This window comes from Silurus meridionalis, chromosome 17, assembly GCF_014805685.1.
Source record: "Silurus meridionalis isolate SWU-2019-XX chromosome 17, ASM1480568v1, whole genome shotgun sequence".
In the NCBI taxonomy this organism is placed as follows: domain Eukaryota; kingdom Metazoa; phylum Chordata; class Actinopteri; order Siluriformes; family Siluridae; genus Silurus; species Silurus meridionalis.
Window position 1 is genome coordinate 26,710,472 of NC_060900.1, and position 24,694 is coordinate 26,735,165.

The following is a 24,694-nucleotide window of genomic DNA, read 5'->3' on the forward strand; positions in this document are numbered from 1 at the left end:
ATTAATGGGATAATTGTAGGTCACCCTCGATAACGCCGTCTGTCAAAATGTAAATGTCGAACTCTAGAGATAATTACAGCAGTCTAGCGGGTTAACTCTGAGGTGTTGTTTTTAGGAAAACAAGGCACTTGTGTGTGAGAAGAGCTTCTCAGCAGGGCTGATCTCACAGCTGGAAAAAAGTAAACAAGACCCTGAAACACTAGTGTCCGCCAAAGAATGAAAATATTGTGCTTTTCTTCCTGATATGAAGCAGTTCAATGGTCTTGAAGCAGGTTTATGAAGATCGTACGAGACTTTTCTACAAGGCAAAACTGGCACGCATACATGTGCTCTAGCCATCTGCTGTCTGCAGCCTCTCGGCCTGCTCCCTGCTGGAACTGCTGTTCCTGCCAGTCAGAGGAAATGTGGCTTCCACCTGGCCTACTGAGAGGGGGGGGGAAGGGGACAGAAATTTGGGGTGAAAGAACAAAGGAGAGAAAGATAGGAATGGAGGGTAAAGTGCATGATGGTGCAGTCTGGAGGAATTACCCATCAAACCCCTATTCCACCTTTATTCCTTTAGTGTGGCTTTGAGTTTGGGTCATATTTGAGTCGTTTGAAACCCCCTATTTGGTGTCGTTTGAAAATCGACACTGTGTGTCGTTGGTCGTTTGACTTGTGCTTCAATCGATCTCCGAGTCAGAAGCTTGGGGGCTCTTAAAAAGAAAAGATTGTGTTGAAGCGACGAGGCAACGCCTGACTGACGTATATAAAAGCCAGGACGTGACCTCGATCCTCACAGGGTTATGAAGACGTAGTGCTTTTTCTTTTTTGTTTGTTTTTGCGAGAGGGTAAAAAGTTTCTCCTCTAGCCTCGAGGGAACACCTGAAAGTAATGAAAATATAAAGGAGATTTCGCTAAGAGATTAGCAACTTTTTGACCAAAAATTTGAATGCTAACTTCCAGTTCAGGTCTTTAACCAAGACACATTCTTCTTCCGCAGGATCAGGATCATCTTAGCCTCTTTTAAACATGCTAATGGGTGTGTGTATATATATATATATATATATATATATATATATATATATATATATATATATATATATATATATATATTTACACACAACAAAGTAGTGGTCTCCTGCAAGCGTTTTAAGCCACCCTGTGTCATAACGTTTCACGAGTCATTTAAAAACGATGTCTTGGTTCCTGAAGGATTGGTCTGTGTGGTGAAGGACCATGAAGTGGGTGGGGAAGGAAAAACATCTAAATTGGGAGGAAGTTTTATGGCAAGAGACATGAGAAATGCAATTACATTTCTCCTGTTTTTCTCGCTTTGCTTTTTTCAGCCTCACTACGCCACATCAAATGACAATACCTCAGCGCTGTTTACAGACGTCTGCCCATGGCCTCTGACAGTGAAAAGAGTGGATGGAAATGACATGTAATCAAAAGTAATTATATGTAACTTACTCGAGTGTAACTGCTGAAGTAAAATAAAAAAAGGAAGACGAACATCTAGCGCCTCTGTATTGGCCTTCACTTGAACTTGCGAATCCATGAGCTTGTATCATAGCTAGTAGCACTTTCTAATTCAGTTCAATTCAAGTTTATTCTGTAGCACTTTTCACAATCGACTTTGTCTCCAAGCAGATTGAAAGAATGTAAGAATTATCAAATGTTTTTAATTTAATTGAACTACACTGATCAGCCATAACATTATGACCACCCGCCCAATATTCTGTTGGTCCCCCTATGCAGCCTATTCTGACCTATCGAGCTTTTAAAGCATGAACTTCTTCAGCAGTTTGAGGTACAGGAGCTCGTCTGTTGGATCGGACCCACACGGACCAACCTTCGCTCCCCACGTGCATCAATGATCCTCAGCCGTCCACGACCCTGTCGCCGGTTCACCACTGTTCCATCCTTGGATCACTTTTGATAGATTCTGACCACTGCAGACCAGGAACATCCCACAAGAGCTGCTGTTTTGGAGATGCTCCGACCTAGTCGTCTAGACGTCTAGCACAATTAGTCAAACTCGCTCAAATCCTTACGCTTGACCATTTTTTCTGCTTCTAACTTCAACTTTAAGGACAAAATGATCACCTGCTGCCCAATAAATAAATCCACCCACTAACAGGTGCCATGATGAAGATGATCAGTGTTACTCACTTCACCGCTCATTATGGTATAATGTCATAATCTTATGCCTGATTGGTAAACGTGGATTTATTTATGAGCAAACCTGGAAAACTTTCTTAAATGGTATAAGGAAGAAACTTTGAGAGGGACCAGATTCAAAAGGGAACCCATGTTCATTTCGGTGACACCAAGTGTGTGATAATAAACCATTAAAAAATATTCCAAACACTGTAGAGTGAGAAATATCATGAGCACCGGAGTGAGTGATTATAGGGATCATGTAGTATGTATTACAAAGTGCTACATGTCAGACCCTTTTAGTTTTTTTTACGTTTTTCTTCACAAGGTTTTCATAAATCTGCGAGTTTGGGATTCAGGGACAAAAGGAAAACACTTTCTGATTGGAATGGAAAAGTGCCAAAGAACGGCAGGATACTGGCACTGTATCTCTCTCATTCTGTTACTCTCACACACTCTCTCACACACAACACACACACATTTGACAACCGTTGACCTTCATGCCGGAGAGCGTACACATCGCGGCACCGTAACGGCATCTGGTTATCACCTCCAGTCCTCGTCGTCCACTTAGAAGAAGCCTGGTTTTGTTTCAGCTTATCTCCCAAAGAGATGTCGCCATGAACTCGTGGAAGGACGTCGAAGAACAACACACTCCACAATCCAACACAAAAAAAGCTTCTTAGGATTATAAATAGGTGTAGATCGTGTTGGTGTGATAGATCTTAATTGGGTTGAATAAATATGGAATATACTATTTGAGGAGAAGGTATTGGGTGCGATTGTATTGGGTGCGGGAGCATAAAATATCCCCTTCATTTGAACTAGAAGACCCAAACCTGTTCCAACATGACATGTACACAAAGCCAGCTCCATGAAGATAAGCCTCACAATTGGTTGGAGTGGAAGATCTCCTACTATAGAGCTTTGACTTCAACCCGATGGAACATGAATGAATTTTTCATGCTGTCTGCACCCCAGGCCTCCTCACCTCACCTTCATCAGTCACTGATCTTCCATTCCTCAAACTGTTAGTTGGAGGCACACAATTGTATAGGCACCCATGGACGCGTTGAATAAAATTTTCCCCATCACTTAGATTCTAACCTGTTCCTGCAAGCCAGCCTCATGAAGATATGCTTTCCACGGGTTGGAGTGAAAGATCTCCCTCTATAGAGCTCCAAACCTTTCTATCTTTAGGAGGATCTTTTTCACGTTTTTTCACCTTAGGCCTCCTTACTACAAGCACACTCCAGAATCTGGTGGAACATCTCCCCAGAAGAGTGCAGTTTTACATTTTTTACAGCATTTGGCACACGCCATTATCCACTTACATTTATCTCATTTGTACAACTGAGCAGCTATATATAGGGTTTAGGGGCCTTGTTTAGGGGCCCGGGAGTGGCAGCTTGGCATGGAGATTTGAATTCACAACCTTTGGATCCACTAAGCTTCAAATGTTCACTGTACCCGGGGTAGAAGATCGAACAGCGGCAGGGTCTCAGGAATGCATTCTTGCTTCGCCTATTATACATTTATAGATTTTTTTCCCTCATCCCTCATCAAGTCGAGTCACGAAGCTGAGTACTTGTGAATCTCTGAAAATTCTGATCTAAGGCTTTTTTTTATAGACGCCAGTCATTAATGTTTCCTTTGGCCGCCTCGTATTAGTGGACCGACGTGTTCCGCGGTTACACGCAAGACATGTGCGACAAAAAACAACAACTAAAAAACGTCTCGTTAGTGGCGGATTAATTAAAGGGAATTACATTCGCCAGGCAACTTTTTTGCGAATGTGTATGTGTGTAAGCTTGTAGGCGTGTCCTGGGAGCACCCGTCGGGATCGGAGAGGTCCTAGACGGTCCTGGGAGAAATATGTTGCAAGTGCATGCGTCAGGTTTTTATTTCTGCATGAAAGAGCGATTGGAGGGTGGAGGTTAGAGCCGTCTCCCCCTGAGGCGAGGGAGGGGGGGGGGAGGGGTGTGGGCATGTAGTTAGTCTGAAATCGGAGGTGACAGGTCTGAGTGGACGAGACCTGCTTTGCAGGAATGTGCTGAGGTAAGGAGAACGAGGGATAGAAGGGAATGGAGCGCAAAAGGAAAAGAGAAGGAGAAACGATGAAGGATGGACAGGCCGAACATCTGTTCCCGAAACAATAACGCAGGCTCCAACATGACTAAGTGGAGGTGCCGGAATGCTGGCAAAGCTCAGTGAGGGACGCAGACCATTTGTCTCGACATTTGCTCACACAGACACACACATAAAAACTTGACACACACACGTTCTCTCAAATCAGACTCTGTCCTTGGTGTTTTCAAAGTATATTATAAAGTTTGTGGACACCTGATCAAAAGATTATGTACTTCTTGTTGTCCCATTCCACATTTCGTCCCCATTTGCTGTTATAATAAGCTCCACTCTTCTGGAGAAATGAGATGTTTTCACCAGATTTTGTGAAGGTTTGTGCTCATTCAGCCAGTAAAACCAGGTACTGATGTAGGCGATGTGGTTTTTAATGTTCAACTCCAACCTATGTGAAGCAGATCTTTGTGCACAGGGGCATTGTCAGGTCCGGGTCTCCTCGTTTCAGTGAAGTCAAAATCTCATGCTCCAGCATCCAAAGACGTCCGATACAATCATGTGTCCAACTTTGTGGTAGTTTGTAAAACAAGATCTAAAGAATGCTAAAGATCTAAAGAGAGCTCTAAACCCTATTGAACACTTTTGGGATGAATTTTTCACTCTGACTGCACCCCCAGGGCTCCTCACCTACATCAATACCTGACTTTACTCACTGTCTGAATGAGCAACGAATCTCCACAAGTACACTCCAAAATCCCGTTTCTCCGTTCTTCTAAAACTAGACGGCGTCTGTTTGTTTTTTTGACGACAGGACGCGACATTTTTTTCGAGCACACTCATGGTCTGCGCTTTCGAGCCGGACGAGACGCTCTCTCTCCTGCAGTCCAAACATAACAAGCGTCTGGGAGAAAACCGTTGTCATTTGGCTTCCAAAGCTAAAAACATGGACTTGAGCGGAGCCTGTGGTGGAGGAGATGTTTACAGGAAGTGGTTGTGTGGGGTTTCAGGAAAACAAAAAAAGGCTTTGTAGTCGTGGTTTGCGACGAGAGACTCTCACTCTTGATATTGTTCGTGTCGGTCAGGTTTGAGCCTCCCATGTATATTTTTTTTCTGCGCTTCCTTCACCGACTTCCTCCTTCATGAGCCGTTTCCTGCTCTCGGAGCTCAATTTCCTGTCTGCAGTTCCCACGGATAGAGGCGTGGGTGGAGAGGGAAGCTGGATGCGCTCGAAGGGTTTACGGCTTTTACACGAACTGTCTAATCTTTTACGATTTGAAGAGTTACGAAGGGTTTTGTTACGCTGATTCATGGCAAAACAAAAAAAAATTTTTTTGGAAAATGTAAAAAACAAGTGGCTGCCTAATATAGGATTATTTAGGATATTACGATGATTAATATGCGCAAATATTAGTGACGGTAAGATTCAAAGGTCCACATAGGAAGGTAATTACGTGATGCATCGATTTATTTATATATATTTATTAATAAATGCGCTTTACTTTTGTTATTTAAAAAGTGACTAAATATTATTGAAATTTGTGACCAATATTTGATATGTAGATCGTTTTCTCGTCTCTAAACCGTATCTCGAGCGTGTTCGCATGAACACGACGCATCGCAACACTACGGAGGCCGAGGCGTGTCCTGAGATTCACGTAGAATAGAGATTAACATGGCAGAGGTAGAGCTGTAACTTCCTGCAGACACAACAGGAAAAGAACGTCTGGTTTTATTCAATCTTTTACAAAGGCGTGTTTTTGTGAAAGGGCTTTCGGATGCTTTAGAAGTCAGAAGACATTGATGATTTGCTGTGTGTCTAATCAGAGGAAATAAAAGCGAACTGTACCATATTGAATTGCGGAGCATCGTATCTTTTCCATTGCATCGTATCGCATCGTGTCGATCGCATTCGCATCCCATCAGTAGCTGACACCTGAGCTTTCCAGACGTATGTGGAAAAGTCACACAATTGTGCAGGATATCTTTCGATATATTTCCCTGCACTTGAACTTGAACTACGAGCCCCAAACCTGTTCCAGCATGACAATGTTCCTGTGCACAAAACCAGCTCCATGAATGAAGATACGCTTTACATTGGTTGAAGTGGAAGATCTACTGGAATAGAGCTCTGACCACTACCCCTTTAGATGTTTCTCTTCAATATTTTTTTTTCTTTTTTAATTGAACGTATTTCTGTACCACGATCCCAATTCGGAAGTTCAGAGAGTTCACCTGGAGCGATACCTGGAGCTGTTAGGAATTGTTTAGTAATTACACAGGAAGGTAATTTATTTAAGGATGAGGATTTAAAAACATGGTTTCTTTTGATCTTGTGTTCAACAGGTTACTAATATGCATGTCACTTTCATTTTACTGATAAAATGCCTGAAAAAACACACATTTTTGGGAGCATGCTCCTGTTGCTGCTCCTGGTTCTGCATCTGGTTCTACATATGCTTCCTGGTGTGCTAGCGTCATGTATCTTTATGCTAGCACTGTTCAAACCCCCACTGCTACTGAGCTATGGCACTTTTGTGTGAACCCACTTGTACCCTTATCAGTTTGCTTTCGAAGCTGGCCCTTTTTTCGAAGCCCTTATGTCGATGACTGTGTCTCTCAATTCAGCTTTGATGTGTGTGCGCTCGTGTGTGTGTGTGTGTGTGTGGGATGCTTGTTGCAGGGCATCGAGTTCAGAAAGCGTCGAGCAGCATCAGTATCAGCCGAAGCAGCAGAAAGAGCAGTATCACAGTGGCTCCCCCTTCAGGCCTGTCTGTAGAGGTGCCGCATGGCCGAGAGCCCGACACGCTGCAGCACGCAGGAGCACGTCCAGAAGGTGAGAAAAAAAAAACAGAGAAACGTTAACGTAGCTGCAAATCCTCCATCGCTTTTTCTTTTCTTCTGGAATTAAGAAAATTTTTTTTTCGTGCAGGTGAAGTCAGAGTCAAGCAGAAAAACACATGAGATGGAGGTCAAAGGTCACCTGATCACCGGGCCTGGTAAGCACAGCATTGTGATTTTTATTTTTTTTCTACACTATACAGACAAAAGTATTGGGACACCTGCCGTTTCCAGCCATATGCGGTTCTTCTCCAGACCACAAAATTACCGCAAAATGTATCGGATCCTCTAGCGTGAAATTTTCCCCTCACACGAACTTGGAGACCCAAACCTGGTTCAGCATTACAAAGCTGGCTTCATGAAGACATCCATTGGTTGAACACCTTTGCGATGGATTTTTCCACACTGACTGCACACCAGGCCTCATCAGCTCACCGACATCAGTACCTGACCTCACTAACTGGCTTAAGGAGCTTCACAAAATCTAGTGGAACATCTCCTTTTACCAGAAGAGTGGAGCTTATTCTAAGATCAAATGGAAACTGAATGTGGAATGGGATGGTAAAGAAAAAAGAAGCACAAACCCATATTAGAGCCAGGTGTCCACAAACTTTAGTCCTTTGTCTTCTACAGTTTATTAAGGTTTATAATCAACCTTGATTATTCTACATCCTGGTGAAGGAGCTGTTATTTTAATGTTTTTGACTAAGCACCAGGGGTGGGCGATATTGACTAAAAATTGTATCGCGATTTTTTTTTTTGTATCGCGATTTTTTTTCCCGATAACGGTAATTAGACGATATTTTTATTATCGTGCTGGTACCATAAGGACTCGTGTGGACAGCGGACTCATAAACTTGTTTTGATATTCTCCGTATTCTGTGTGTTGGTCGGTTCATAGAAGTGAAAGAGACATATCTTTTCCAATAAGACGAAATAGATTTTTTTTTTTACCTCTTACGGCCATTTTTTTATGTGCGTTTTATCTTTCGAGTCCAATTCTTACGTTTGATCAGTCGATTCAAATAATAAGACATTTTGGCTGTTAGCAAGAGAATGAAATCAGCTTTTTTATAATATTATAATATAATGTAAATGTAATATAATATAAATTGTATGATACATTTTAATAGCTGATTTTTGGAGAAAGACAAAAAAAAATGGTGTTGATTAACGGTATGAAATTATTTACATTTCCACATTTTCTGTTCTAGTTATTACTATTCTACACCAATCAGAATTGAGAATTAATCAGGAACGTGAAGCTTTGAAACGTTGGCGAAGACGGATTGGGTTATGCACTGAATTATGGGGAAATGTTTGTTTGGTTTTATCTGTTTGATGTAAAGTATATTTGAGTGTTTGTTCTGTGTGTGTGTGTGTGTGTGTGTGTGTGTGTGTGTGTGTGTAGAGCTGCAGGGCACCCCAGACAATAAGCAGCGTGCTGAGCGAATGGTGGAGCTGCAGGAGAGACGGAGGAGCCTTCAGGCTTTACTTAACACCCGTCTGGCTGAGCTCAGGCGTGTGTGTCTCCAGGAGGCGGTGAGTGTCACACACACACACACACACACACACATATATACACACACACAAAAACACACACACACACACACAGAGCTACCCTGACATAAATGTATGACACTTGTTTCCTTGTCAAAGTGACATGCCTTTGGCAAATGGAACTAACCCCTGTCTTGCACACACACACACACACACACACACACACACACACACTCAAACACACAGCTCATTATCACACTCTCGAGCCGTGAAGGGATCGGGCGCTGCTGCACTCTGTGCCACAGCTTGCTGTCTGTGAGTAACACTAACGCCATGTGGTGCTGGATAACTGGGCGTAAGTGGTGCATTCCCGCCGTGCTTCCTCTCGGAGTGCAAATGCTTCACGTGGAACACTCCTGATCAGACTGTTGGCTGTGTCGCGCTGCCAAACACACACACACACACACACACACAGACACACACACACACACACACACACACACACACAGACATTTTATGAATACACTCTAGCTTTATGGTTAAGGCATTTGGACTTTAAATTTGAAGGTTGTGAGTTCAAATCCCAGCCACACCAAGCTACCCCTCGTGGGCCCCTGATTAAGGCCCTTCACCCCATCGCTGCTCAGTTATATGAATGAAAAATATAAGTCGCTCTACATTAAAAAAACAAACAAAAGAAAAAACGTCCACCTAATGCCATAAATGTGAACAAAAGTATCAGTGCACCTGATTTATTTCCACACGAGCAACAAATCTGCCCAATGTAGTGGAACATCTCATCTTCTCAGAACAGTGGAGGTTATTATAAATGAGGTGGTCGGAAATGTTGCAATTCAAACCCCAGTATCACCAAAGCTTCCATTTTTTGGGCCCTTAAGCAAGGCCCCGTAACCCTCTTTACTCTGGGGATGCTGTATTATGTCAAACCTTGCGCTCTGACCTCGGATTCCTTACAAGCTGATTTATCTGAATTAAGAATTTCACTGTGCTGTATTGGGGACACCTGACCTTTCCTGCCATATGTTGGTTCTTCTAAAAACTTTTGCCACAAAGCCGGAGGCACACAATTGTCTTAATAAAATTTGTGTTCACTCGAACTTAAAAAACCCATACTTGTTCCAGCGTGGCACAAAGCGATCTTCATGAAGATATGGTCTCAATGGTTTGGAAAGATGTGGAAGATCTTCTGCTGTAGAGCTCCAACTCTATTGAACACCTTTGGGATGAATGTAAACACGGACTGCACCCCAGGCCCTCTCACCTTCTCACCTTCTCACCTACGTCACTATCTGACTTTACTAACACCCATGTGGCTGATAAACACAAATGTCCACAAGCACACCCAAACTCAAGTGGAACATCTACTGAAAAGAGTGGAAGGAATTATAAAGCAAATAAGGACTAAATGTGGTATGTGATGCTCAAAAAGCACATACCGTTCTGATGACCAGGTGTCTGCAAACTTTCGGCAACATAGCGTATATTTACAGAAGCTTGGATTCGGGTTGTAAATTTCGTCAAGGCGATTCCTATCACACAATAAAGAAATCTTCAAAGGAACCTTTTTTTAAACAATTTCAAACACAGCCAATTAGTCACTTAATAAGGAATTTACTTTATAAAAAAAAACAAACGTATACATATTTGTATATATATACTGTATATAGGCCCTAAATGTATACATACTTTTACAACAACTTTATAAGCACTGTATCTCTGTAAAGCTCTTTTGAGACAATGTCCATTGTTAAAAGTGTTAAACAAATAAAAATTAATCTAACTGAAGTTAATATAAATGCAAAACGGAGCCGTTTACATGTTTGTTGTTTTTTAGGTTAGCACTATGTCTACAGGACCTAGTAGACGTGCGTGTCCCACCCGTGATCTTTTCCGTCAATATTTGCCCCCAGGCCTAATCCAGTTCTTCAGTGATGACTTGCTAATCTGAATTAGGGCCGAGTGCGTCATTTTCCAATTCCATCTACAACCTTTAACGGACACCTTTGCTAAATAGGTTAATAGGACTTGCTGGGAGTTGAACTCACGACCTTCCAATCAGAAGCCCAATGAAATAACGACTAAGCTATGCTAACCCCTATGTGTAAAAACTTAAGATGTCCCATGATTAGACATCCTGTTTCATCTCTCGTCTCAGTTTTGCTCAACCCCATTTGTGTCTCTAAGGAGGAAACAGTTCCTGAAACTTGTTCTCCACACTTATTCAATACAGACTCAAGGTGCTAAAGAAAGTCTTTGCAGGACTCGAAACCGTTTCATCACTGTTGGAAGTATTGGGACACCGAGCTTTTTTTTTTCAGGAATGTGTGGATCTATTTTCAAACTGTTCCCACAGACTTTGGAGGCACACAATTGTATAGAAGGTCTTTGGATGTTGTAGCAAGACATTTTCCCTTTGCTTGAACTAGGAGACCCAAACCCAGTTTTTCATGATTTGGAATGGAAGATCACCTGCTATAGAGCTCTGATCTGAACGCTGACTGCACCCCAGGCCTCCTCACCTTCTCACCTACAGCACTACATGACCTTTTATCTGAACGAACACATATTCGAAACTTCTAATGGAAAATCTAATGGAAAGTCTTTCCCAGAAGAGTGGAGCTTATTATAAGGGCAAATGGGGACTAGCAGGTGGTATTTAAAAGTTTCTATCTTACAGCACCTTCAAAATAGGCCCTGGGAGTCTTCTTTTCGAAAGATTTGTCAAACTCCTTTAACGACGATCTGGATCTTCATCTTCGGGTAAAGGTCGAATTTCGCAGGAGCCAATACTGGCGAGAGGGGTGGGTACGGAAGTGAGATCATGTGGATTGTTTGCCGACGATCATCATGTACGAGTTGCCTAATGATATCGAAATTTTTGGGGGTGGGTCTGGGGGGAATGTTCCTCATCTCTCACCGTCTTCCGACACCTCGATCAACCTGCCTACATTATGTTAAACGTCTCTGTTGCAGATGTGCCCAGTTTCACGCAGACTTTCAGGTTTGCTCTTTGTTCTAACTTGCTGTCCGTGACGAAATCGCAGACGTGGTAAAGCAGGTGATCAGAACAGCACAGGTTGACAACATTAGTCTCGAAACTCTTTAAAACCTCCTCGTACATGCCAAACTCAGCCAACTCAGTGATCTCAAATGACTTTCATGTGAAGTTGTATAGTTGTGTAGTGATCCCGCTTCATGATAGTGACCGGACACCGAGTAGCCCGGGTAAATAAGTCAAGCCAATTTTATTTCCTGGCCCATTTTTCTTCATACGTTCCTGGCAGACAAACAGGTTAAACAGGGAGGAAACACAAAGCAGGTGATCCTTTATAGACTTTTTGCAGAGCAAATGTTTTCTTGCGGTATGTAGTCGTATTTAAATAAGCTGCAGGGCGTAATGCGCTTTAAGTGCTGTAACAATAAGTGCTCTGACAATAGCGTGAGCTACTTCTAAGCCTAACGGTTTGGGGATTATTATTAAGGGGATTAATTATCGCTCACGGAAGACAGTCGGATCTTTTCAGAATCGAACAAAACCAAAGTGCCGGGTGCACTGCTGATATATACTGTAACACTACAGCTGTGTGCAAAGGAGGAAAAAACACTAAATTGCTGAAATACTAGGCAATAATTTGGGGACTTTTTGCTTGTTTGTTGCGCTTAACTAGCTAATGTGTATCATGTCATATGCTATTTTATGGCAGTAACTGGTTTTTTTTTTGTTATTGGGCAACCAGACTTTGGAAGCTTCTGCCTTTCCCAGTGCTCTAGATAATGATTTCATGATTCATATTTTCCATTCCTGCTGTAATAAAGAATCACAAATAAAATCTTCAACAAACAGCTTTCAACAAACCTGGACACCTGACCGTAAGGGCTTTTTGAACATCCCATTCTCCATTTAATCTTTTTTTGCTGTTATAATAAGCTCAACGCTTCTGGGAAGATGTTCCACTAGATTTTGCAGTGTGGTTGTAGAGATTTATGGAGATTCATTCAGCGTTCTAAAGCTCTGTAGTAGAAGATCTTCCACTCTAGTAAATAGAAGGCATATCTTTATGCAGCTTTGTGTACAGGAGCATTGCCATGCACGCTGGAACAGGTTTGGGTCTCCTAGTTCAAAAGACAATTCCGTGCTAAAGCATTCAAAGACATCCTACACAATTGTGTGCCTCTAACTTTGTGACAGTTCGGAGAAGAACCACACATGACATATAGAAGAGTCGGGTGTCCCAATACTTTTGTCTATAAAGTGTAGAATTCGAAGCAGATTTTTAGAAATTTGGGTATGTATATTCATATTTTATATAAGCATTAGAGGTTTATAGTTCATTGCTGGAACTATTGGCAAAAATCCATACTGATAGTTTTTCCGGGTTGCTTCTGTCATTACAAGAGCGGCCTCTGGAGGCGTATAACTAACACGGAGTGTTACTTTTTGTTTCAATTTGAATGCATGCCTTAATAATGAATAATTAATATATTCATGTTTATTAAATTTAGCACCTTTTCATGATTCTAATGTGATAAAGTTTAGTATTATTTTACATGGAGTGTTAGGATTTATTTTTTTCTTAATCCAGCATCCATTTTAAAAACTGCCGGTTGATTAATCGGTTATCGGCAGTTACGATCCAAACTAGCCATGGTTTGGTTTTCGGGAAATTATCTCCTGAAAATGTGTAATATTGTCTGATATTGCAGGAACTGACTGGAGAACTTCCCGGCGAGTTTCCTTTGGAAGCAGGAGAAAATCCTCCTCATGTGCGGAGGAGAGTCGGTCCGGCTCGCTCCGGCTCCAAGAACAATTTAAAAATCGAGGTGTGTGCGCTTTTCAGGATGTTTTTTTTTGCCTGTATTCTCGTGCGCTTTTCTTTAATCAGCGTTGTCCGTAGGAGGAAGACGCGAATCAGCGCAAAACGAAAAAGACTCTGTTCAGCGGCACCCTCCGCAGGCACACCGAGGCGGAGCAACAGCTGGTACACGGAAAGAGGACGACGGTTCACAGGGGATGTCACACAGGTACAAGAAAGTCCTGCTCTTGCTGTTATAGAATATAAAATAATTAGAATGCTTTTTGTCCATTTCTGTCTACATTTAATGTTGTCCAAAACCCAAAACATTACCTGAGACTCCTATAAATCATAAATCGAAAATCACAGTAAACGTTCCCATTTAAACATTAAGATTCACTGATTCGCAGCGGCGCATCGGAATGAAAGTTAACGACGTGATGCTAATTTTACAACTGCGTTGGTTAAAAAAAATCACATTTGTTTTGAACACATTTGCACTGTTATAAAAACGATTTATTTTTATATAATTATTAATAAATGCGCTTTACTTTTAGAGGCCTGTCAGTGTGAAGAATTCATTCATGTTCAATAGGGTTGGGGTCCGAGCTCTAAAGCAGGAGATCTTCATTCCAACCCATTGTCATGCTAGAGCAGGTTTGGGTCTCTAAAATTGTGTGCCTCCAACTTTGTGGGAACAGTTTGCACATTGCTGGAAAAGGCAGGTGTCCCGATACTTTTGCCGTATAGTGAAAAGGGTTTGAACCATATTCGGTCAGAAGGGTTATGTAAGAACGTTCCGGGCTTACGGACGTTTTAATAAACGTTATCACTCCGTCCTCCTTGTGAACAATGTGGGATTAAGGAGGAATTTATAAGAAGCATAACAGGAACCCCGGTGTGTGATAACGTAGCGCTCCAAGATCCATTGTTGCCTTTGACCTTTTTGAAGCTCGTAAACACTGCTGCGGAGTCGCTGGGCGGTTTACATGCTGCAGGACTGCCCTGAGAACAGTGTGATACTGAGAATGAAGCATCTGAGTGTACAGAGATTTGTGTGTGTGTGTGTGTGTGTCAGCAAGGCTCGCAACTCAGGTTAAATATGTATCATACCTCTGTAGCCTCACAGGCAGAGGTTCCTATAGAGCGTGGGAGTAGATCTACTTACTGTACGGAGTCTGGGGAAAAAGTCACCTCAGATAAGAGAGATATCACCAGGAGCAGGGGAAGCTCTGGGCAACTGGGTGGCTTCCTTTCATTATTAATGTGGAACACACACACACAAACATATACGCTTACAGTGTCTCAGAATAGTGAGCAACCACTTACCTTTGTTAACCACAATTTAGACAATAATGGCTGTATGGTGAGTTATTTTTAGAGGACAGTAAATCTGTACTGCTACACAAACCGCACACTGACTAAAATATATCCAAGTTTCATTTCTATCGTTGCGAAGATACTGAAATGGTTGCTGAAATTTTGAGGGGTGCACTTACTTTTGTGAGATGCTACATACACGCAAACATATACACACACACACACTCGAATTGAAACTCACAATACACCTACACATGAACTCAGATGCACACTGACACCACACACACTACATCAGTACCCAACTTTGCATATTGGCGAATGAGCACATATCTTCACACACACACACACACACACACACTCCAAAAGTGGAACATCTTCCCAGAAGAGTTGAGGTACATACAAAGAAGCACATACCAATATAATGCACAGATGTCCACAAACATTTGATCATATAGTGTGGACATGAACATGATGTGTGTGTGTTTGTGTGTGTGTTTGCAGAGAACACCGTGAGGTCAGAGAGCAGCTCCACGTCCAATTCCACCAGCCAGGAGAACGGTAAGCTTCAGCCGTGGGTCAGATTTCAGCTGGGTTTTGGACTCGGCACCGGATTGATTAGTTGGATTGCGCAAACAAGTGTGTATTTGTTAGTAACCTGCATGTTGTGTAGGGAATACAACACTAGGGGGTGCTCTATTATAGCAAAGATACACAATCGAATTCCTGTTTATTCCTGAGGTAAATATTTTACAATAAAAAAATTTTATTCCTTTTATACAGACCAACTTATCAAGAATTCTGTATAGAAGGATATTTCCAGACAATGTTCGATAGGAATCGCAAAATTGTGGTTGCAATTGCGTTTTCCTCATGTGGACGCATAAATTGTGACAAAACCCAAACGCAAATTTTGCGTTAACGTTTGCGATTTTAACACTTTTGTGTCTGAATGAATCTTCACGAATCTCCACAAGCGCAAAACAAAATCTAGTGGAACATCTCATCATCTCAGAAAAGTGCAAATGTGGATGTTCAGAAAGCACAATATTATACTCAGGTGTCCACAAACTTTAGTCTGTATAGTGTACATTCCTGTCAGCATCTTCAGCTTTGATTCTTTGGGGGGTTTTGGACCCACTTTTGGATAAAATCGACAGAATTGTCAGTAATTCTAGCTGTGGTTCGGATAAAATTACGGGTTTTAAGTTTTGTACAAATTGGCGTTTCTCCCCCCGTAAACAGCACATGGATGAAAAACTGTTGACCCTGTGATGTTTGGGGAGGATGAGGGAAATGATAGATGGAAGGAACCCAAACGTTTACAGTCATTACTTCAAATCACTGATCTTTTTCTCTCCAATCTTCCTCTTGCGCTCTTTAGAGGACGTCTCTGATGGTCCGTCTCCTTCTCAGCACCGACTGGTCCCGGGGAGCCCAGACAGCAGGTTCTGTCGGAAACTCTCCCCCGTGGAGATCTACTACGAGATGAAAGCCAGACGCAACTCGGTGTCCAGCTCAGCAAGGTATGCACCGATCGGACACATACTCGGTTAAGGTTGCCAGTTAATATCCTGCTACTCCAAACCTTCATCTTAACCTCAGCCACCAAATGTAATTTACTTTTTTCTTTTTTTGTAAAATATGGATTTTTGTTTTTATATTACAAATGCATTTTTGTTATTTGAGTATTGTTTCTTTTTTTTTTTTAATTATCGCAAATACATTTAGTCGTATTTTAAGTATTAGTTCACAAAATGCTTCCCAATGCATTTTTTTATTATTATTTTAAGTATTACTACATTATTCTTTTTAGTACAGTGAGTGCATTTTTTATTATTTTTTTAAGTATAATTTTATCATTTTTGAAGTATCGCAAATGCAGTTTCTTATTTGAAAGTGTTATTTCATTTTTATTTCGTATTGCGAACGCATTTGTTTATCATTTTAAGCATTATCCGAATGCATTTGTGATTATATTAAGTAATTCTTCCTCATTTATTTGTATTGCGAATGCACTGATGATTATTTTATTTGATTATTTGATTATTTTAAGTGTTCTTTCTTAATTTATAAGTATTGCAATTTTTATATTGAGCCTCCAGATAAACAGAAACACACACACACACACACACACACACACACACACACACACACACCAAATCACACACACCTTAAGCCCTCGGGCTATGTGCTATATTTTTTACAGTGCAGACTGTACAGTATGTTAATGTATATGTTAATTATATGGTAATTACACGGTAAACACGTTTATTAGCATGTACGTTCTTAGCGCTCCGCCCCCAGCGGCTGTAATTAGTGCTGTAATTAGTGCTGTAATTAAATGCGGATTCTACAGCGGCAACATGGATATTCCATTCACTTTTTTTGTGTTTACTCACCATTTTTACGTCGTAACACGTCTCCTTGCTTTTCCAGCCCGAACCGCTCTCTCCCTCGGAGCATATCCAATCTGGAGGGCCGGAGCGTCCCGGCAACACCCCAGTTGACCCGAAATGGGCCGATTGGTGTGCATATCAGGTCCGTACCACACACACACACACACACACACACACACACACACACACACATTTATTTATTTATTTATTTATGTTTACAGTATTTCTTATGTCTCATCGGATACGAAGATTGTGAGTTTAAATCACAGCCACACCAAGCTTCCAAACCTGGACCCCAAACAAGGCCCTTAACCTCAATCTATCTATCTATCTATCTATCTATCTATCTATCTATCTATCTATCTATCTATCTATCTATCTATCTATCTATCTATCTATCTATCTATCTATCTATCTTATCAATCTACACAAATACACACACACACAAACAGGGGAAGAAGTAGGTAATTTGAAAGGTTATGAGTTCAAATCCCAGCAGCACCAAGTTGCAACTATCGGGCCCCTGAGCAAGGCCCTTAACTTTCAAAATAGGTTACTTTAATATAAGATTATATGAATATTATAATAAATGGGTTTTTCATTCCAAGTTTGTTTGTGCATTCAGTATGTACACAAAAAAATCCCATTTATTATAATATTTAATCTAATATACAAACAACCTATTTTGTAAAACTCTCGGTTGTGTATTACGTTTTATTTGGCCTCGTCAGTCTCACTACCGTGTTCAGCAGCACAGGGAGTGTGTATAATCCCACACAACGTTTATATGGCTGATTAATTGTCACATTTTTTTCACAGGTCTGAATCGTCCAGCAGCACCTCGGCGTTGAAGCAGCGATCTGAGAATCCCGAAATGCTGCCTGTTCCATCTCAGGACACTTTATCCTCTGGGCACTTGGGGAGCTCGTACAGCGCTCAGACACGACGCAGTAACAGCTCCGACGCGCTCCTGGACCGCTGTGTGGACGAAAGTCAGCTATCGGGTCCTATGACTCGAAACGGGTCTCATAAGAGCTCGGAGGCGCTGCTGGACGGCCGTTTGAAGCAGACGAACGGACACGGCGAGTTGACCCGCGTCCGCTCCGTGTCGGGTGGCCGTGGTACGAGCAGCTCCGGCGGAGGCTACAGTGATGTCCTGCTGGACTATGTGTGGGGGAAGCAGCAGAAGATGCAGCAGATGGCACAGCAACAACAGCAGCAGCAGCAACAGCAGCAGCAGAGGCTACAGGCTCACAACAGTATAAAAGCACGGGCCTGGCACGAAGTGCCCTCAATACCCCCTCCACCTTACATGAATGGATTCTCCTCATCTCAGGGTGTGATTCTGAGCTCAGGACCACCAGCTTACAGCCCACTGATGCTACGGGGAAAACCGGGCGAACCTCGGCGGGTCAAGGTGAGCCGAACCAAATCCTGCGGGCCTTTTATTCCCGTGCAGCAAGGCTACACGGAGATCCCTGTAGCTAACGGACACAACGCGATGGGACACTTGCAGCCACGGCAAAGACCCCCAAACTACAACACCGAGTTGTCTTCGGGCTCCGGACCGCAGGACGAACCTACACGCCACCTGCACAAAGCCCTGGCGCTCGAAGGGCTGAGAGACTGGTACCTACGCAATGCGCTGGGGCAGCCAGGAACGTGCACGGGGAAAAGCCAGGAGGGGGCGCCATCTCAGCGCAGGCGAACCACAGCCTCGCTGCACCCTATACACCCACCACTTAAACAACAGGCCCAGTCGTTTCAGGGAGACACGCCGTACACACACATGTCCCAGTCTGCTACGTTCCACGGACATCCGTTACGGTGAGCCTTCGTTTTTTTTTACGCCATTGTGACATATCACGTTTTTTGTTGTTGTTGATGTTGTTGCTATGGCAAAATATTGTACGGTATCACTATTCTTCTAGCTTTTTCTGTACTACATAATATCTATCAGATTTTAGGAATCTGATTTAGGAAAAAAGTATCGGAACATCTGACTTTTCCAGCCATACCTGAATTAAATGTTTCCGTAATCCAGGAGACCCAAACCTGCTCCTGCATGACAGTGTTTTTGTCCTCCTTTTTGTCGCAGGTCTGCGGATTTGTCTTCGTACCAAGACACCTTCTCTTCCAAAATGGAGGACCTGGCTTTGAAGGAGACGAATAATGACAGACCAAGCCCAGGCACACTCGTCTAGCAAACACACACACACACACACACACACACAGAAGTGTGTATAAACACTGGGCGCAGAAAAGCGGCGCAATGAGAACGGACTCGTTTTACAAACAACAGATTCCTAGAACTTTACCACACGTTCCCGCTCTCACAACATTACACTTTGGAGTCGGAAAAAAGAACCCAGACGGACAACGAAAACACGTTTCGAATCATTTTGTTCAGCCGTTTTAACACGTTTTTTTTTTTAAGTACGATCACGGAGAAGACCCGAGCCGGGCGACTCTTCCTGAGGTAGCACATCGTCTTCAAATCATGAATCACGTCTCTGTTATTCGCTCTGTAATCGCTCCGATATTCTGTATTTATCATCTAGTGAAATCAGTATTGGATTTTCAGGTCTTTCTCTATATAGCAACTCAGATGACCTCTTTTTTTAATGAAAAAATAGGGGGTCAGGATCTTTTCTAATCAATCTTTACAAAAAAAGAATCCTATGCAAATCATAATCGAGATGACTAAGGGGAAAGAAAACAAATGGGTGGACTTTGATATGTGATTGTTTCCATTTTCTAACAAAAATCGTTCAACCAAATCGTGAAAAAAAATACGATTTGTATGGATATGGATTTCTTAAGTATTAAACCAATTTTCAATTCTGAACTTTTACTTATTTTAAAGTAAAAGCTGCTAAAGTGAGTTAAGGGGGTGAACCGTGTGTGTGTGTGTGTGTGTGTGTGTGTGTGTGTGTGTGTGTGTGTTTTGTGTTTTGTGTGTTGAGACACAACGAATCGGGTATTTTTTTTGTTAGATACAAAATATACATACTGTTTAGTGTATGCAAAATGTCTGATGTGTGTGTGTGTGTGTGTGTGTGTGTGTGTGTGTGTGTGAGAGAGACTAAATTTGACTGTTGCTCATTTGTGTTCAGTATTCACACATGCAAATGAGTCTATACCGAGGTCATTCTGCTTCGGCTTCATTATCATGCGATTCAGCTGCTTAGCGTAATAATGGATGCATCGAGACGAGTTTCTTTTCACTCTAAAGTTAAGCACAATATACGCACGAAGGTTTGTGGAAACCTGAGCATAAGATTGGTATGTGCTTTACATTTTTGTAAACATCCCATTCCACATTTCATCTTACTCTTAAAATTCCCTCCACTCTTCTGGGAAGATGTTCCACTAGATTTTGTGGAGATTTGTGCTTATTTAGACACAGTTATGAAGTCAGGTACTGATGTTGGTGAGGTGAGGAGGTCTTATATTTTCTAAATATTATATTCAACGTGAATCCACTGTGTCGTTTTTTGTTTATTTTGCTCACTTGGGGGTTTAAATTTAGCGGTAATGTATTATATGTTAGCGGCCGGAGCCCCTTTAAGAAGGTAGCAGATGGAGGTAAGACATGTGGCCGAGGCATCATGACATGCATCAAGAGTGAGTCATAGACAGATGTGGTGGAGAGAAACTGGGAACTTTCCAAAATAAAACTTCAGGATCAGATGATTAAAAAACAGAAATAATGTAAGTTATGTATTCTTTCTGTGCAGCCCGGTACCAATTGACCCACGGACTGGTGCCGGGGACCACTGCTTTACATATTTTGAAACAATTGATGGGGGGGTTGGGGGGATCCGGGACCCCCCCATAAAGCATTAGAGACCCCCATGACAAGTAAAAAATATACTTAGGGGGTCCCCACAATTATTTAGGTAAAAAATATATGAATTAAGCATTGATTCAAATTCAAGCAGTTAGGATATGGTAAATTTCATGAATTAATTATTTACAATCATTCATACATCATTATCATGTTAATTTTAATAGTTGTCATGTTTCTTCAAAATGCAAACACCCCCAAATCTAAAAACCGGCATATTTGGGAAGAGAAAACGGACAACTTTCCCTGAAAGCCTGATACTTTGCCATCCTTTTAATGTCTTTAACTAATAAAATAGGCCCTTAAACACTTTCACAATGTTTTGTGTTACAGTGTAAATAGCTGAATCTGACAGAAAGACCCCCCCACCCCAACAACTGGGGACCCCCCATAAGACGACTCAATTCGAGCACTGGTTTGGAGTGGAAGATCTCCTGCTATAAAGCTCTGATCTCAACTCTACTGAACACCTTTGTGATTAATGTGAACACTAACTGCACCCAGGTCTCAAAATCAGTACCTGACTTTACTAACACACTTGTGGCTGATGAACACAAATGTCCACATGCACACTCCAAAATCTAGTGGAACATCTTCTCAGAAGAGTGGAGAAAATGTGGGATGTGATGCTCAAATAAACACATACCGTACGTATGACCGAGTGTATGCAAACTTTTTTGTCAATAAAGTGTACCAGTATATGAGACTTCCTGGGGCGGCTGGAATAAAATGGGCTAGCAGGACTAATCCCCGCCCTGTCATTTGACCAGAAATGTCATTTTTCACATTATTTAAGGTGTATAGTTTGGGATTTGTTTGGATTGGTCAAAGTAAATCAGGCACTTGGATTGTAGGCTGGGGCTGATTTATTTCAAAATCCCAAACTGTAGATTTACAGAGAGTTTGGACTCGTATTTTTCACACAAATCCGTAACACAGCATTAAAAATGATTGAGAGATTAAATGGGAAAATACAGAATGTGTATACACTGGTTTATTTAATACTACCGACCCCCTTGAACTGAAAGCTGAAAGACTTTCGTATATCTTGAAAGGGGTACAATTTTTCGGTGTTTTAGAATCAGAAATGCAGCATGATCCCAAAAGAACATTATAGAAAAGATGGAGTTATTGGATACATATATATATATATACATACAGTCGTCCCCCATTTATTGCGGTAGCTACATGCTAAAACCGACCACAAAAAACTAATTTCCGCAATAAGCGAAAAGCCACCCCAACAATGAAAATTTTTTTTTTTATTGTTTAAGCTATAAATCATCCTCCCCACATTTTTCAAACACACACAGAAAACATTTGCAAGAATATAGCGAGATGAATTTTGTGTAAATTTGTAGAAATATCACATTAATAGTGAGTACTGTAGCGTAGCCTATGCATAGTTTCTCTGCTTGTTTATTGGTTGAAGTTTCTTATCACTTTAAAATGGGGCGGAGTTAAAGAAGCACCTCAGTGCGTTCTTTAACTCCGCCCTTTTTTACGTCAGAGAACACAACAACCAATAAATAAGCGGAAGCTTACAGTTTCTTGTAAGGTTACTCGTTTCTGATGATGGACCCAAATCGGGACCATTCGCGAAACAAAATATTTACGTGCCAAATTGAAAATCGCGATAAAGTGGGACTACTATAAATCAAGGGATGACTGTGTGTATATATATATATATGCCAAACCAGTGTAATAAAGGTTGCAAAATTCTGGGAATTTTCAAGACTGGAAACTTTCTATGGGAATTAATGGGAGTAAAACTGGCAATTAAACGTTGTTTTTTTTTGCAGGTTATTCTTTAGCAAGGAACTTAAATGTAATTGAAAGAAAAATCTGGTAGGATAATTTTTGTTAAAACAACCAGATTTAATGCAATTTCAGTTGAATTTCTACCTGCACATCCATCAACCACTGTGCATTTCCTCCATGTGATCATTTCTTGGATCCTGCACACAAAATAATGTAAAAAATGTCCATAAATGCTGCATAAATCTATCATTTTTTACAAAAAACTTCCTTCTGCTTTGTGTAAGCTGTTGTGCAACAAAATTCTACTATAAATCAAAGTAAAAAATGTAAAAAAAAAAAAAAAAAATTAGTTTGCTTGCATGTCAGTTTATGAAAAAATTATTACCTTTATGTTTGTATATGATACAGTTCATATACTCCTCCATTTTTTTATGAATTCCCATAAAATCCTGTTTCCAACTTGGAATATTTCCATAATTCCCATGGAAAGTTTCTGGAAATGTATCGCCCCTTTGCAACCCTATGTTTAATAGTTTGCCTGGATATTTCTTATGACACTGGAACTTCACAATGTGATTCACCGTCAGCCATCGTGCCTAGCAGCAATAAGAAGTAAATAAAAGTATCATATATAGTTTTTGGCTTATGGAAAAACCCACATATAGTGTAGTTCAACATGCGTGTGTGCACAGAGCCTGTAAAAAGTGTGGAAACACATAGTGGTTTATGTTTTTTAAGAGACACGTCCATGTTCATGCATTGTTTCTTTGCAACAAACTCGTAAACGACAAAAATGCTCAAGAACTGGACAGTGAACGAGTGGAAGAAAGTTCTGTGGAGGGACATTTTTTGTCTCTGACAAAAGAACAGGAGTGAAGATGTGATCAGACTCCCTCACCCCCACAGACACACATGGAGGTAGAAGATTAATGGTTTGGGGATGTGTTGGAGTCCGGAATGTGAACCAACATGGCTATAAATCCAAATTTTAACACCATGCACTTCAGTCTGGACTGCGGCTCATCGGAACCGACTTCACCGAACGACAAGACAATTAGACGAAGCAGAGTGTCATCTATCGTAGAGTCCTACTAAACTGCTCGGGGATGAACAAGAAAATCTTCAGCTTGTGAAGAACATCTCTGGAGAGTTCTACCAAAGTATGTAAGCTGAGAAAGGGACTGTTTAGATGCTAAAAGCGTGTAAAGCTGTCCTTTATTGTTTTTCAATGGAAACAAAGTTCTGTAATAAATCGATATATTTGTTTGGTAAGGAAAAATCTTCATACCGTTACATTTGTATAGACACAAAAGGAACATGCACGTGTCTGTCAAAAGCCATAAAACTCTAGGTGTTTCCGTACTTCTCACAGAATTTCTCAAGGTCAAATTGAACTTCAGGCTGGACAAAAGAAAAAAAGTCAGGATTGCAGGCTAATCCAAATCACTGTATTGTGCTCTGTTTTTTGATAGTGTTATCACTCTTTTTTATAAACGAACTCTCGTATTCGAGTGCATGCGGGTACTCAATCGTCAGCTCTGCTAACCTCTTACCCACGTCCCCATTGTCCTGTTGGTTTGAAATCTCTAAACTGAGACAGAAATGGTCCTCTGGGTCTCAGAAATGAACGAGCTGCACTGTTTTATCGCTGTTTTTAACGCACCCTCTGTCGACTATCCATCAGTGTTGGTATCTAAATCTATATCTGTATCTATGAATCGGATTTTGATCTGTATATTCACTCCATCTACACAACATATCAGTTGACTAACAAGTATCACTGGCTGCAGATTTGCATGTACATACTATGCATGGACAATGAACATCGCACTCCTTTTCCGCTTAGATTTGACAGTTGACGAGGGCGTGTTGAAAATAGCAGTGAAACGAACATGTTTGTGTAGAAGACGATGCTAACGAATGCTACTACTAAAGCAATCAGGAGCCTCCTTCGTTTTTTTCTGGGAAGCTCTAACCTTTTTCGCCAAATG

The 24,694-nt window shown here is 41.3% G+C and overlaps 1 protein-coding gene across 3 annotated transcripts in view; it reads left to right on the plus strand.

Moving 5' to 3' along the window:
* ccdc120a (coiled-coil domain containing 120a) overlaps positions 1-19,940 on the plus strand; it is a 58,584-nt gene extending 38,644 nt beyond the window's left edge. For all 3 annotated transcript variants that reach the window (XM_046872200.1, XM_046872202.1, XM_046872201.1), the window contains 10 exons: positions 6,905-7,057; positions 7,154-7,220; positions 8,474-8,604; positions 13,288-13,404; positions 13,479-13,605; positions 15,198-15,254; positions 16,078-16,219; positions 17,133-17,234; positions 17,912-18,919; positions 19,191-19,940. In XM_046872200.1, the coding sequence (XP_046728156.1) occupies positions 7,010-7,057; positions 7,154-7,220; positions 8,474-8,604; positions 13,288-13,404; positions 13,479-13,605; positions 15,198-15,254; positions 16,078-16,219; positions 17,133-17,234; positions 17,912-18,919; positions 19,191-19,296 (1,905 nt within the window). In that variant the 5' untranslated portion in view covers positions 6,905-7,009 and the 3' untranslated portion in view covers positions 19,297-19,940. The remainder of the gene's footprint in view (positions 1-6,904; positions 7,058-7,153; positions 7,221-8,473; positions 8,605-13,287; positions 13,405-13,478; positions 13,606-15,197; positions 15,255-16,077; positions 16,220-17,132; positions 17,235-17,911; positions 18,920-19,190) is intronic.
* Positions 19,941-24,694: the final 4,754 nt, after the last annotated feature.